This window comes from Anopheles funestus, chromosome 3RL, assembly GCF_943734845.2.
Source record: "Anopheles funestus chromosome 3RL, idAnoFuneDA-416_04, whole genome shotgun sequence".
In the NCBI taxonomy this organism is placed as follows: domain Eukaryota; kingdom Metazoa; phylum Arthropoda; class Insecta; order Diptera; family Culicidae; genus Anopheles; species Anopheles funestus.
Window position 1 is genome coordinate 21,740,329 of NC_064599.1, and position 12,634 is coordinate 21,752,962.

Below are 12,634 nucleotides of genomic sequence, written 5' to 3' on the forward strand. Positions count from 1 at the left end.
AGTTCAATCAGTACTTCCTAGGTAAAACAATTGCATCAAATGTTACGTACAGAACAAAACGGCGATCGATTTGCCTTCCTTGATAAGTTTGTCCAGCATCTCATCGGTAACATCCTCGATCTCGTCCTTTTCCAACTGAGAGAGCAACCACTCCAGGATCTCCTCCTCATCCGAAAGATCATCATCGTATACATTGGGGATCTGCTTCTCAAAGTACACGATCGCTGGGACCTGAGAGAATGGCAAAGAGGAGGAAAAAAAATAGTGTAGAATCGAGCGACGTATGGAGCTGACAGTGTGAGATAAAACAGTCAACCACCAATAGATAAACAAAAACCGTCGGCGGAATTGCAAAACCGATTAGCAAGGTGGCTTTCTACACCCGATCGTACGATACAGGCGGGTGGCACTATAAATATAACACCGGCTGACGATAGCCGCAGTATCAGCTACGGTCGGTTGGTTCGTTAACTTCAAGTGGGTTCTAATTTTAACCACCATAAAGCACTCCGGCCATTACCGGACAGACACGGACAGTGTAACAGTGCTGGCTTGCGTCATAGTGACGACGAAGTTGTTGATCGTGAACGTCTATTGCCGCTTACCTCATCGATGCCGTACTCCTTCGAGACCTTCGGGTCGTCGATCCGGACGAACTGGATACCGTGCTTGGCGCAGTCATCGTCAATGTTTTCCAACTCCTGCAGTACCGATTCCGAATCCTCATCTTCATCGTCGTCTGCCGAGGTGAGTACATGATCAATGATTAATGGGTGTGATCTCAAGGATGGGAAGATTACGATTTTTTCTCTCTCGGGGAGGAATACTTACAGAACAGCACGACCAGATTGTCGATGTTCTGGATCAGAGTTTTGAGCGTCTTGGCGTTGACCTCCTCGATGACATCATCATCGTCACCGGTGGCCTTGTTTTCAACCAGCCATTCCAGCACATCCTCCTCACGCTGCAGTTCGTCTACACGGTAAACGGTCGGTTGATACAGAAATGACATTGATCATCTACACCCACTTGCTAGTCTTTGCCGACGGCAAAACGGTAACACTTACGCTCGTAAACGATCGGAGTCTGGTGACGATAGTAGACCAGCTTTGGCAGTGGGCCCAGATTGTATTCCTCCGCCAAATCTTCGTCGTGAATCTTCACAAATCCGATGTCAAGCTGGTCCGCCTCGTCGTCGATGTTTTCCAGCTCCTGCAGGGCCTTGATGCACTTCTTACATTCCGGCTTGTCTGGGAAGGTTGAGGTTAGAGCAGAACTCGTATTAGTCTAATGTCTTTCGTTTTGTTTTTTTGCTGTCCGGAAGGATGCTGATAATTGCATGGTTGACAGGACGGGCAAATGGTATGCCACAATGGTAAAGGATGGAGATAGCTACAGTGATGGGAAGTGATCGTTCATGCGCTCTATTTCCTAAGGGATTTCTGGATGAAGTATCACTTTTTTTGCATGCATAGTGAATTGGCTAGAGGGATTTCGCGCTTTTCAAAGTAAACCGAAGAAAAGTAATAATTTTTTTAATGGATCTAACAAGCGTGGGTTTGGTGTTTGATCGCACCGAAACAAAAGCATGCAGAGTGACAACACACACACACACAAACACATCATTTTTAACACCAAGTCGTACACTAGCAACAACACAGTAATGATTAACCTACCAGGCAGCAAACAGGACTTTGCCGAGCACACAAATAGCGTTCGAACAAATAAACAAACAGCGGTATGAACAAATGGGATATGGAATAAAAGAACTAGATCGCAGAACAGCGCACAGGTGGTGAGCGGATCATGAAGCGAAACTGCGGAAAACAGATCCACTTCATTGGATGCAAAAGAACGGGGAGTTGCGAGAAGTTGTGTTGCACCACTAGATGGCGCCCGTACTAGTTATGGGTCGGTGTGTACTACTACTGAAGATTAAAAATAATACCGGTGCTCCATGTGTTGTGATGTAATTTCAAACGAGGTGTGCAAAGCTGTGTTTCCTTACTAACCAGCGCTAGTAGGGTAGGACAGTTGCAGATCGGTGCGGTTTTTATGTGTTTTAGCGCTTTCTTTTATTTTCTAAACCCTGGCGCATGGAGTGCGTAGGAGCTTGTTCATAGTTCATAGGTTCAGAGATGGACGTCTGTTTACGCAAGGTACCACCTACGTTCTACTCGATTCAAGTTCAGTGTGTGTTTGCCCCCTTCGGCCTGTTTCACTCTATCATGTGTGGAACGTTTGATTCGATAGAAGGATGAAAAAAGATGGAGCAAATAAAAAAAACACCTTTTCCCTTTGGTGTGTGGCCACCCCGCACGGGAAAGTGCATGTTTTCATTAATATCATCGTTAGCTGTTAACTGATGGAAAACGAGAACGTAATGGCTTTGATATGGGTTGCGAATATTGTGTGCGTAACAGCTCCAAATAGGATGGTGGGTTGATCGTGCCGACAATTTTCTTACTCTCCTATCAAATCTGGTCTCTGTGGAGGAGTGGATAAGGGTAATTTTAGGATCATTTGAAGCATATCGAACTTCAAAGTAATTGATCTTTTGATGAACAATTTCCTTTAAATGGACAAGTTACCTTTAACTAACAATATACACACGTAAATCGTTCTTTCGGAACGCAGTTCACCACTAGGGAAACTGATGATTAAAAATAGGCGATGAGTGCACAGGGACAGACAAAACATGGCGCACAGAAACAAAACTATACCTCTTCGTGCCCCGGGGGTAATGGCGTTGAGTGATGCTTTTGCTAGCTAATGAAACTAATTTTTACTTATTGTGAGTCATCGTTCTGATTTGTACTACTGCTATGAAGGTGGATGAAAAGGCATACCCCACAACTGCTTAAACCGAGGTGCGAGTAACATATTACCCATGATCAAAAGAATCATATTTTGCTCATATTCTTAACAATGTTTAGCTTCATGTTGAGGGATTGATGGTGCAAAACGGGTGCATTTGAACATTGTATATACCCAGCACGGATACATGCACATTTCCTAACTGCCTGCCATCAATTCTATGCAGTGGTAATAAAACCGATACAGCGATTCACACCATGTTAGCCGAATGCATTAGTGGAACGATGCGTTTACATCTCCACCCCAGGTCATGTATGGTACACTGATACAGACGTTCCCTGGCTGGCTAATAATAATCACAAACACCTTCATTTTGTGTGAGTGTTGTACTAAAATTAAATACAAATCTCTACTCTGGAGAAGCGTTACCCAAAGATGTCACGCACGAACTGACCGATCCAAAACTGCGTGCGGCATTTCTTAAGAGCTGTCACTTACGGGCAGCCGTGACTCACTTCTCGCTAGAGAAGAGTCCAAAACAACAACTGGGTTAACCTTGAATGTTAAGAGCCGATCGTAAAGTCGATCCTGTAGGGCGGCAATCTTCAACAAAATCTTCCACCAAGGTGACCGCACGAATTCCTCACGTCAGCTTGTGCAGCTGATTTTTCGGGGGGAGCGGATCGTTTGTTGTTCGCCGGGGGTTTTTTTTTGTTATAATAATCATGTTACTTAAACGTAAATATAAACATGGAGTCGAATTCGGTTGGTATGCAGATTGCAGATGCAGCGAATAAATGAAGCCGTTACAGTGAAATGATTTATTTGTTTACACATTTATTTGTTTAACTCTCGTTTGCTGCAGCACGCTAAGCAGCAAGGTATTGATCATTAAGAACGACAGGAAAGCACCGTACGCATCACATAAAGATGTCAAGCCTGGTGTTAGAGCTTAAGTAATGAGCTGAAGTAGTGATTTAGTGGGAAAATGAAAATTTAACATGATTTATAATGCTTTAATTACAAAAAAATAAAAATAAAAATTAATAATAAGCACATTAAAATATGAATTTTGATGAAATTATTATACAACAATTATAAGGAAAATTAACAACAATTTAAATAACGTTTTCTTTGCACGGAAAAGTTTCTTCATTGCTTTTGATGATAGTATGAAACAATAACGAAATATATTTGTAATTGTAGAACGAGAAAACAAACAACTTTAACGGTAAGAGCTGTCAAACACATTGACACATAGAGGACAGAACAGGACGGTAAAACACAGTGTAGTAAGGGAAAGGCGTAGTAGGCAAGAGTAATCTAGTAGTTTGATCCTAGTAGCCGGATTGTACCCAGTATACACTGTTGCCTGGGCGTAGAGCGTAGCAACAAAACAGGCGCCAGCAAAAAAAGAAGGTAAAATTAACACAGAAAAATAAACGCCAAACGAGAATGGGGAAAGAAGAAAATATCATGGCTGGGAAAAGGGAGGAAATAACGTAGCGAGGCGTTGGGTGGTTTTCGTTGAACAATAGCAATTAGAGAGAGAGAGAGAAGGAGAGTGGGAGAGAGACGGTTTTTTTTGTTGTTGTTTCACTTACTGTTGTTTCCGGGTGGGCAGTTTTCGTGATCAGTGCCTACGGACAATGCGGGACAATCGTACGACGTGGGAGAGGGCGTTTTGCGGTTTGTCGTTTGGTTTTAATTTTTTTTATTTTATCATGTTTATTTTTTTTTCGCCCACATATGTGGTGTGCGGTTTAGCAAATGTTTCAAAAAAATTGTGTGTGGTTTTGCATTTTTTTTTTATAAAAAAGAAAACGATCCATTTTCCAACATTTCGTTTGTCGAAATTTTGGTTTATGATCGATGTAGATTAAAAGTGTATATTTTTATGTTTTGTGGTACAGTGTACATGGAAAGGTGTGCATAAAAGTGATAAAACACACACGGACACACACACACAGTTACACGCACCGGTAGTGCAATTTTAAACGTGCAGCGTGAAGAACAAAAATAATCCTCACGCAAATTACGCATATATGCAAAAATACGCATACGGTGTAATCGGGTAAGAAAAGGAAAGGTAAAAAGAAAAAAAAGAAGAAAAACGTAATAAGAAAATGTATTTTTAACAGATGGGAACGATTAAAAAATTTAGTTAAAACACTTCCGCGAACCGATACCGTACGAAGAGCGAAGAGGTAAATTTAATACAAGGTGACAAATGGTATAGAACTGGTTGCCCGTGTCGTTAATCGTTTTTTTAAGGGGCAAGTCGCGAATCAAAAGATAGTAAGGAGAACACAAAAATGAAACGAAGAATGTACGCGAACGTTCGCGGGGCGGGAAGATACTTGGATTGAGCAAAAACATGAATTTGAAAACCCGTACGGAAATGTACATCATGATGATGCGATATTTATAGTTTTTGGTGCTTTCAAAACGGTACAGCATTAATCACGGGTCGTACAAAAATTTCGCGATGAAAATGTACCGAAAAGAGAAGGAAATCTTAGAGCTTAGAAATCAAACGGTGCTGCAATTGGATCTGTTTTGCCATTTCCGTGCTTTATACATCTCTTTAGTTTCGTTCGGACTAGTCGCACAATTTTCTACAGCACAGCGCATACCGCGGTTGTTGCGGTGGTTAATTTATCAGATGAAACGGTGCGTTTTGTGATCCCATTGTACAATGTGATGAAATGTGTGCTCTAGCTGCTTTGTAAAATTTGTACACAACGAACACAACGAAATACTGATGCAAGAAAACGGCAAAGAAAGTGCTAAAGTGTGTAATGTACGATGGCACACACGGTCACACGATCAATTGAGCTATTTTGTGCTGTTTTTTTTCCTTTGTTTTAAACTTCATTTTCTACAATTTTATATACAGCGCGATTTGCACAACTCAAAGCACGGAACACTTACAGAACAGTACCGCAACGTAGTCAGAGTCTTCGATGATCTTCGACAGAATTTTAGCATTCACTTCCTCGATCCGGTCGGGCAGATCCATCGCTTCCAGCGAGGTAAGAAAGTCAAGCACACCGGCCTCATCCATGAGGTCACCCTCGTAGATGATCGGTTCCTTCTCCCTGTAGGAAAGAGATGAGATTTTTTTTTGCTGGTGTAAATAGGGCTTTTCTCTTCAGGACATTAACACATTTTAGGTAGAGAACGTCCTTACCTGAAGTAGGTGAGTGCCGGGAACTTCGTGATGCCATACTGTTTCGCTAGTCGTTTGTCGTTGATTTTCACAAAGTCGACACCAAACGAATCGGTATCATCGTCGATGTGCTCTAGCTCTGCTAATACTGTGTCACAGGTGGTACAACTACGGGCATCTGTGGTGGGGAGGGAAAAGAGGGGAAATTTTCCTTTTTTAATATTTCATACGATCAAGTAACGTTCATTACGATTTGTTGAAACTGCTGCTAATGCTGTTGCTGTTACTGCTGCTGCTGCTGCTGCTGCTATTACTGCTATTACAAAACACTTTATCACTTATCAAACGATTCACTTCTCAATTCAATAAGTTCATTTTTATAGTTGCTTCTTTTAGTCATCAACAAAAGTCCTTTTAATTGCACAATTTGCTAGCAACCAGAGTCTTCATTTTGTGTCCTAAATCACAAGTCTCACGATTAAATAATGGTTTAGACCTTCACTTTTGATAATTCCCAAAAAGAGTCGACTGAATAATATATTCCTGTGTGTTTCATTGATCTACATCTTTTAATCAATCTAATCGTGTCATACAGTATAGTATAGTGCCTAGTATTTTATGGCAAGTTTTATAGGAGCTAAACTACTAGGAAACTAATATGTATTGTGATGATTTATCTTAAAACTGATGTTGTTTTTTTTAATAGTTCAATGAGTATATAAACTGCTACATAATACTCTATTATATCGGACCACGGAGAAACGCAAACGTCCGCCTGTCTGGAACTTTCTCGTACTACGATTTGTAGTAGCAATTTTGTTTGAATTTGTCAATAGAATATTTATCTTCCTTCATTGTTCGTCTTTTTATTCGACTTAAAAAAACATGAGCAAAAATTATAACACATTTATTGGATGGGATTGGATACGTCATCAACAATTTTTAAACCCACATAAATCAGGTCCCGAAGTACTACACGTATTCTTTGAATTCCGTTAATATTTATGCGGTAAAATATTAAAAATCAAATGAGAATATAAAAAACAAAATTTCTCTTGATCGGATTGCTTTAAAGAAATAAAATAAATAACCGATTAAAAGAAAACATTACAACGCTATTTAAATGCTATAATAGCATGAAATGCAGGCATCTCGTTTACAGTGTTTATTCTTGCATTTGAAAACGATCAACCCATCGACAATACGGTTCACTCCCCCCCGAAACAGGGTCACATTCCCATGAAGTGGTTCACGTGTTTTTCCTAACATGAAGCGATGAGCTAACACGTTCGATTTGAATCGATACGTCTAGCTAGCCGATGTCTATAAGTAACCAGACGAATGGAAGCAAGCCACGCGAGTGTTCGATCCCTTAAAATAAATCGCCTGGCCACGAACAGACGGTGAGCCGCAATCGCAATCAATACGTCGGTAACGTGTTATGACTTTTGAAGGAAATAATAAAGTTAAAGTTGTCACTGTGCAGACAATGAATATTCTATGATTATGGCATAATGAGTTCAAGGTTGGTAGAATATACCTTTCGAACGGTGAACCTATCCAATGGAACAATTTTGTATGACTTACCGGATTACCGAAGGCAGACGCGATCGTACATTATTTAAGACGGTGAATCACGTTGCATTCAAGCTCCAAAGGCACCGTACGATAATGTCGTGAAAGTTGACCCACTTTTTCACACCATCTCCAACACGTCTCAAGGTGTTTAAGCACGGTTATACGTGGTTTTTTTTTCGTGTGTTCTTGCTGCAAAATGTACCTTCCTTTGCATTCGTTGCAAACCGTTGCAATTTCGAGATGAATGATCCTAGTGCACCCGTTTTTGTGTATGGTGTGCCAAAACAGGGCGGAAATGGCCACGCGTGCGGGAGCACACAAAACGCGGGAAAACGATCGTTTACCGTTTCATCTTTGACTTGGGGACCTGGGGACTATTTTTAATTTGCCACTGAAACCGTCTCGATGCGATGAACCATCCATTTTTGCAGATCGTTTGCTGGTAGGTGCAAACATTGCAAATGAACACGTTGGTGGAAGTGAGACGATCGTGGAAATAGCTCCAATCATCATTGGAAAATTCGTGAGGAATAGATTTGCTACTTGTCCCACTTGCTCACAGGATTGAAATTGAACTCGTGATCGTGTGGATAGTTGTGCACGATTAGCACAGCGCAGTGCATATCGTTTGCTATGTCGGCGTTGGTTCATTAGGTTGTACCCGACGTGAAGTACCATGCGTCTCCATCGAACCATTAAGCTGGCCTATTTGCACAGAATGGAAAGTCAAGTTCATTCATTAGGCATTCGACTAAATTCTATAGCATTAATCGCGTGGGCATCAAGAAAAAGAATAATAAAATGAGACAGAAAGATTAGGTTCGGAGAGATAAATGCTGTCATGATCGATGAGATCGTTGCAAAACCTCTTCATGATCATGACAACATTTCACGTTCGAAAAGAGAATTCGTTATAGTTTCTGTTGATATGTAAACATGTTTAATTAATTTTGTAAATTCCAATTTTTGGTGAATCAATTACGAAGTTTTTCATTCATATCAGAAATATTTTCTAGAAATAATAATCAACTTCCAAAAAATGAGATCTAGTTTATATTAAATTACAAAAAGAAAAAAATAATTCAATCTAAAATTCCTCTAACCTAACGATTTCCTCACTAATAGACACTGATCGTTCTTCTTAATCATAAAATTCGACAAAGTGCAACAAAGTTTATGACCATATTTTCCCCCCCTACATCTTGCTAAGGCGATGGCAATCGCTCGCTCAATAGCAATCAATGCCGCACAGTATCTTCCCACCGGCCATTTTACTATGGCCCATAATAACCAAATGGAAACATCAAACTCACATTTCTGGCCCTGGATTGTGTGTTGCGGGAAAAAGGGGCAAAACACACTGTTTACATAAAGCCTGGCCACCGGGACCATAACGCAGGCGTTCAAGGTTTTCCACCGTTAGCACCATTAGCGCAACACAGACATCCGGTGCGTGTGTGTGTCCGGGGTCGGGTGTGGTTTGGAAACCGTTTGGCCCATTTGTTAAAACGGTTCGTTGTGTTATGTATGTGAAGAAGAAGAAGAAGCGTAAAAAAGATGAACCATTCCACTATCCAATGGATATTTCAAACTGAAGAGAAAAAAAATGGAGTGAACATGCATGTGATAAAGTAAAGTTTGTGTTAGTGGATTATTTTCATAACCGAAAGTCGAGTGGGTTGAGCTCGTTTTTCGCAGTTTTCGTTTTATGGTTTCAATATTTTTACGCACTACACCAATATTTGCCGGCAAGGGATAAATGAGCTGTTGTGGCGTTTTTTGGAATACTCCGGTTTTATCGACTACGCTCTCGAATGTTCACCGCCAACTAATGCGGCATTTTGTGGATGTGATTTTTGCAATTTCTTTCCACAGATTAGCACCTTGCTGGTTAGCTTAAAATAAGCTAAAATGCAGTAACGCAAGACCCTACTGTCTAATTCCACCGCCCAACAAAAACCTCACACCTCAGGTGTCGATCAATCAGAGCTGTCAATTATACAACCGATAAACAACAACCTGTTGGCAGTGGCACAGATCAGGGGAGTAATGGACATTAGCCACAGCCACAGGGATAGGGTACAGTACCGAAACACAGAAAAAGCGAACTTGAAACCATAACCTCCTTCACACACGGGTTTCCGTGTGATGTTTATATATTTCAACCTAACCAGCTAACAAAAGGTTAGTTGAGAAGAAACGGGCAAAAATTCATGTCCACCATGGGGGGAAAGTATTAATACTTCCAAGACGACTTTAAGGCCCTCCTCAGGAAGGAGGCAGAAGTAACTGGCAGAAGAATTCCGTCTAAACCACATACTGGCAACGGTACAGAGCTTGTGAGGTATTTATTCTCTTGTACATGTCGGTACCACCGTCCAACTACCGTTCCCAGGGTTCGCTACACGTGGCCATGTTGCGGTATGTCTTTGGTTGTATTTCCGTGTCCTCAGAGCGAGACGTTGGAAGAATTTTCTTTAAGAAGAAATTTGAAATAAACTACTAGCACACTCATGAGTTTCTTCGCTGAGCTCCATTAGAGTAGTTTTGATTGTGATGAGGATGTCTAGAGAGATCTGTTCTCTGTTATGACTTCAGGAAATAACTTGAAAATATACTAAACTTCTGATGACTTATATTTTGAGCTCTTATAGAGCATTAGAGTTGAAGGTTCAATATCACCGACAATAAGAGTATTTTATCAATATTCTTCTTGGTAGAATGATAACAACTAAAATTACCAAGCAAAGTGATACGCTTTAGAATGCCAAAAGACATCCGAATTTGAAATCAGCTTCTTGATATCTCAAGAAGAAAGCCTTCCAATTGCTCAATCGTACGCCTAATGGATCTGTCTGCCTGTTTTCGTCTCAAACCGAGCGAAAGCTCGTTTAGCAAACGAAAAAGAAAAAAAAAAGAAGTCAACCATAGCCGAAACGATGAGCGGAACCTGGGGTGCGAAATGATTGTGAGGACGAGGTCGCGCACACGGCACACCACGCGCATATCTTGTCCTGCGTCGGCTTACGGCACGGGTCAGGTCGGAAGGTTTATTTTTGAACACTTTGTTCTGAGCAGAAAAACACCTATCGCATGAACCCTCGCGACAGGCCGCGTGCTCAACCGGCTCGGGTGAGCTCGCACAGAACGGTAACATCGGGGACATTGGGATCGAGCGATATTATCAGCGTTACTGTACCGGTTTCATTTTCTACACTTGTTCTTCTGCAAATTGAGCATTGAAACGGCCAGGGGACAATATCGCACAGCAGCGGAGTTGTCCGATGTACTATTAGGACATTGAGAGAAACTTCGTTAAGAGTTGTTGTTCTATCGGAAATTGTAAGTCGCCTTGAGGAAGGTTTAAAATAATAATATGAAGTAAAATTCACCAGACGATCATCTCACACCACGACCACTTAATCACACGCTTTAAATTTCAATGACCTCAGGAACAATGTCATCCCTTTTGTGGTGTCACAGTGAAAATCCTTTTCATCCTTCCAATAAGTAAAAGGATACCTTTTCAACTTGATTGATTTTCACACACAATACACAAAAACACATTCAAGAATTCATTTTTTTTTCACTCGAAACTCAATACTCCCACCGTGTATCACAGCAGGACACACGATCGTGTAAACACTGACACGAACACATACACTATTGCACACGCACAGCTATCGTCTACCGCACCGACACCGTGTCACCACTATGTCACATCGCTATTTTTCCCAAACCCCACCCAGGCCGGGGGGATCGAGGGATTTTTCCCCTGGTTCCGACTATGCAAACATCCTCTTCATCGTGGCCCCTCTCTTCAAATTCTTCCTTTCAACCCTTTCCTCCGTGCTCACCCCCCCCCCCCTAGCCCCTTCGAATGCGGCCGGGGTAGGTTATTGATGTTGAGTTGTTGTCTTTTTCCGCCTGCATTTGCTTTTCTTTTCACGATTATTTTTAAAAATAATTTAGCTCTCACCACTCGACAAAAAACCACTGTTGCTTATAATTCCGGTTGCGCAATGGGTTGTACGTGGGATTGTGTTTGTGTCTCACGAGCGCTCGTACGCAAATGGGTAGATTTACTGTATGTAGGTGTGTGTGTGTATGTTGACTTGCTAGGATATGCTTATCCGCTTAGTACATCTTCGGTTTCCTCGCCTGTAGTATTAGCACACACACAGGCAAGACACACTCGAAAGGATAGCGCTGGAAGCGAAGTTGATGAGAGTGGTTTCGAGCAGTTTCGAGCTGTCTCGAAACTACGCGAATAGTGTGCACTATCATATGTGTAGGTGACAATCGCTGCACAGTTTCATCTTAAGTGGTCACATCGCATTTGAACTCAAACACAACAAGGGCCAAGGGGTGGTGTTGGGGTGTGAGAGACGGACCGAAAGTACGGACGAACCGGGTCAACTATTTTTAGCTCGTTTTTGCACACATTTCCCACGACCGAGGTAGCCCCAGGTTGTGAACACTAGAGGTCCGGGGTTCGGACATACGGATGAATTTGATACTCGTGAAGAGGATGTACGTTCAGATTGGAGACAAGGATCCGAACGGTAACCGTAGCAATAGCAGCAACAGCAGTAATAGCAGCAGCAGCAAGAATTTCACATCACATCCAACGATCCGGCGATCGTATCCCGTTAACACTTACACCAGTACACTGCAACGTAATCCTTATCCTCTAGTAACCGCTCCAGCTGCTTCGCCGAAACTTCCTCGATCGTGGCCTCGGGGGCCGCGGCCGGGGCACTACCGCCCGCCTTTTTCGCACAGTCTACATCGCTCACTAGCCAGCTGCTGGCCAACAGTAGGAAGCACAACGGTGCCACTAGACTCCTGATTCGCGGCAGGCCCATCTCGTGCTGGGGGGATGTTTCGCGGACTTGCAGTCTCCAAGTTCCGCTCCGTTCAGAGGTCCGCTCGTAACTGCGGCGTACGTTCGGTACGAACGGCTTTTCGCGGCCGATTCACCGTGTACCGGCCGTTGCGCGATTGCTTCGGAATGGTGGATGTTTAAAAATAAGTTCCTTCTGATCGTGCTCTTGTCATCCGAAC

The 12,634-nt window shown here is 42.1% G+C and overlaps 1 protein-coding gene across 7 annotated transcripts in view; it reads right to left on the bottom strand.

The window, feature by feature from the left end:
- LOC125771930 (uncharacterized) overlaps positions 1-12,555 on the bottom strand; it is a 30,852-nt gene extending 18,297 nt beyond the window's left edge. For 3 of the 7 annotated variants that reach the window (XM_049443116.1, XM_049443115.1, XM_049443113.1), the window contains exons 1-8: positions 12,231-12,554; positions 6,011-6,167; positions 5,752-5,918; positions 4,422-4,457; positions 1,068-1,250; positions 832-975; positions 606-739; positions 51-231 (exon numbers count right to left, since the gene is read on the bottom strand). In XM_049443116.1, coding sequence (XP_049299073.1) covers positions 51-231; positions 606-739; positions 832-975; positions 1,068-1,250; positions 4,422-4,457; positions 5,752-5,918; positions 6,011-6,167; positions 12,231-12,435 — 1,207 coding nt within the window. In that variant the 5' untranslated portion in view covers positions 12,436-12,554. Of the gene's footprint in view, positions 1-50; positions 232-605; positions 740-831; positions 976-1,067; positions 1,251-4,421; positions 4,458-5,751; positions 5,919-6,010; positions 6,168-12,230 lie in introns of all 7 variants that reach the window. The other 4 variants (XM_049443117.1, XM_049443120.1, XM_049443114.1 and 1 more) reach the window with 4 other exon arrangements.
- Between the last annotated feature and the right edge of the window lie 79 nt (positions 12,556-12,634).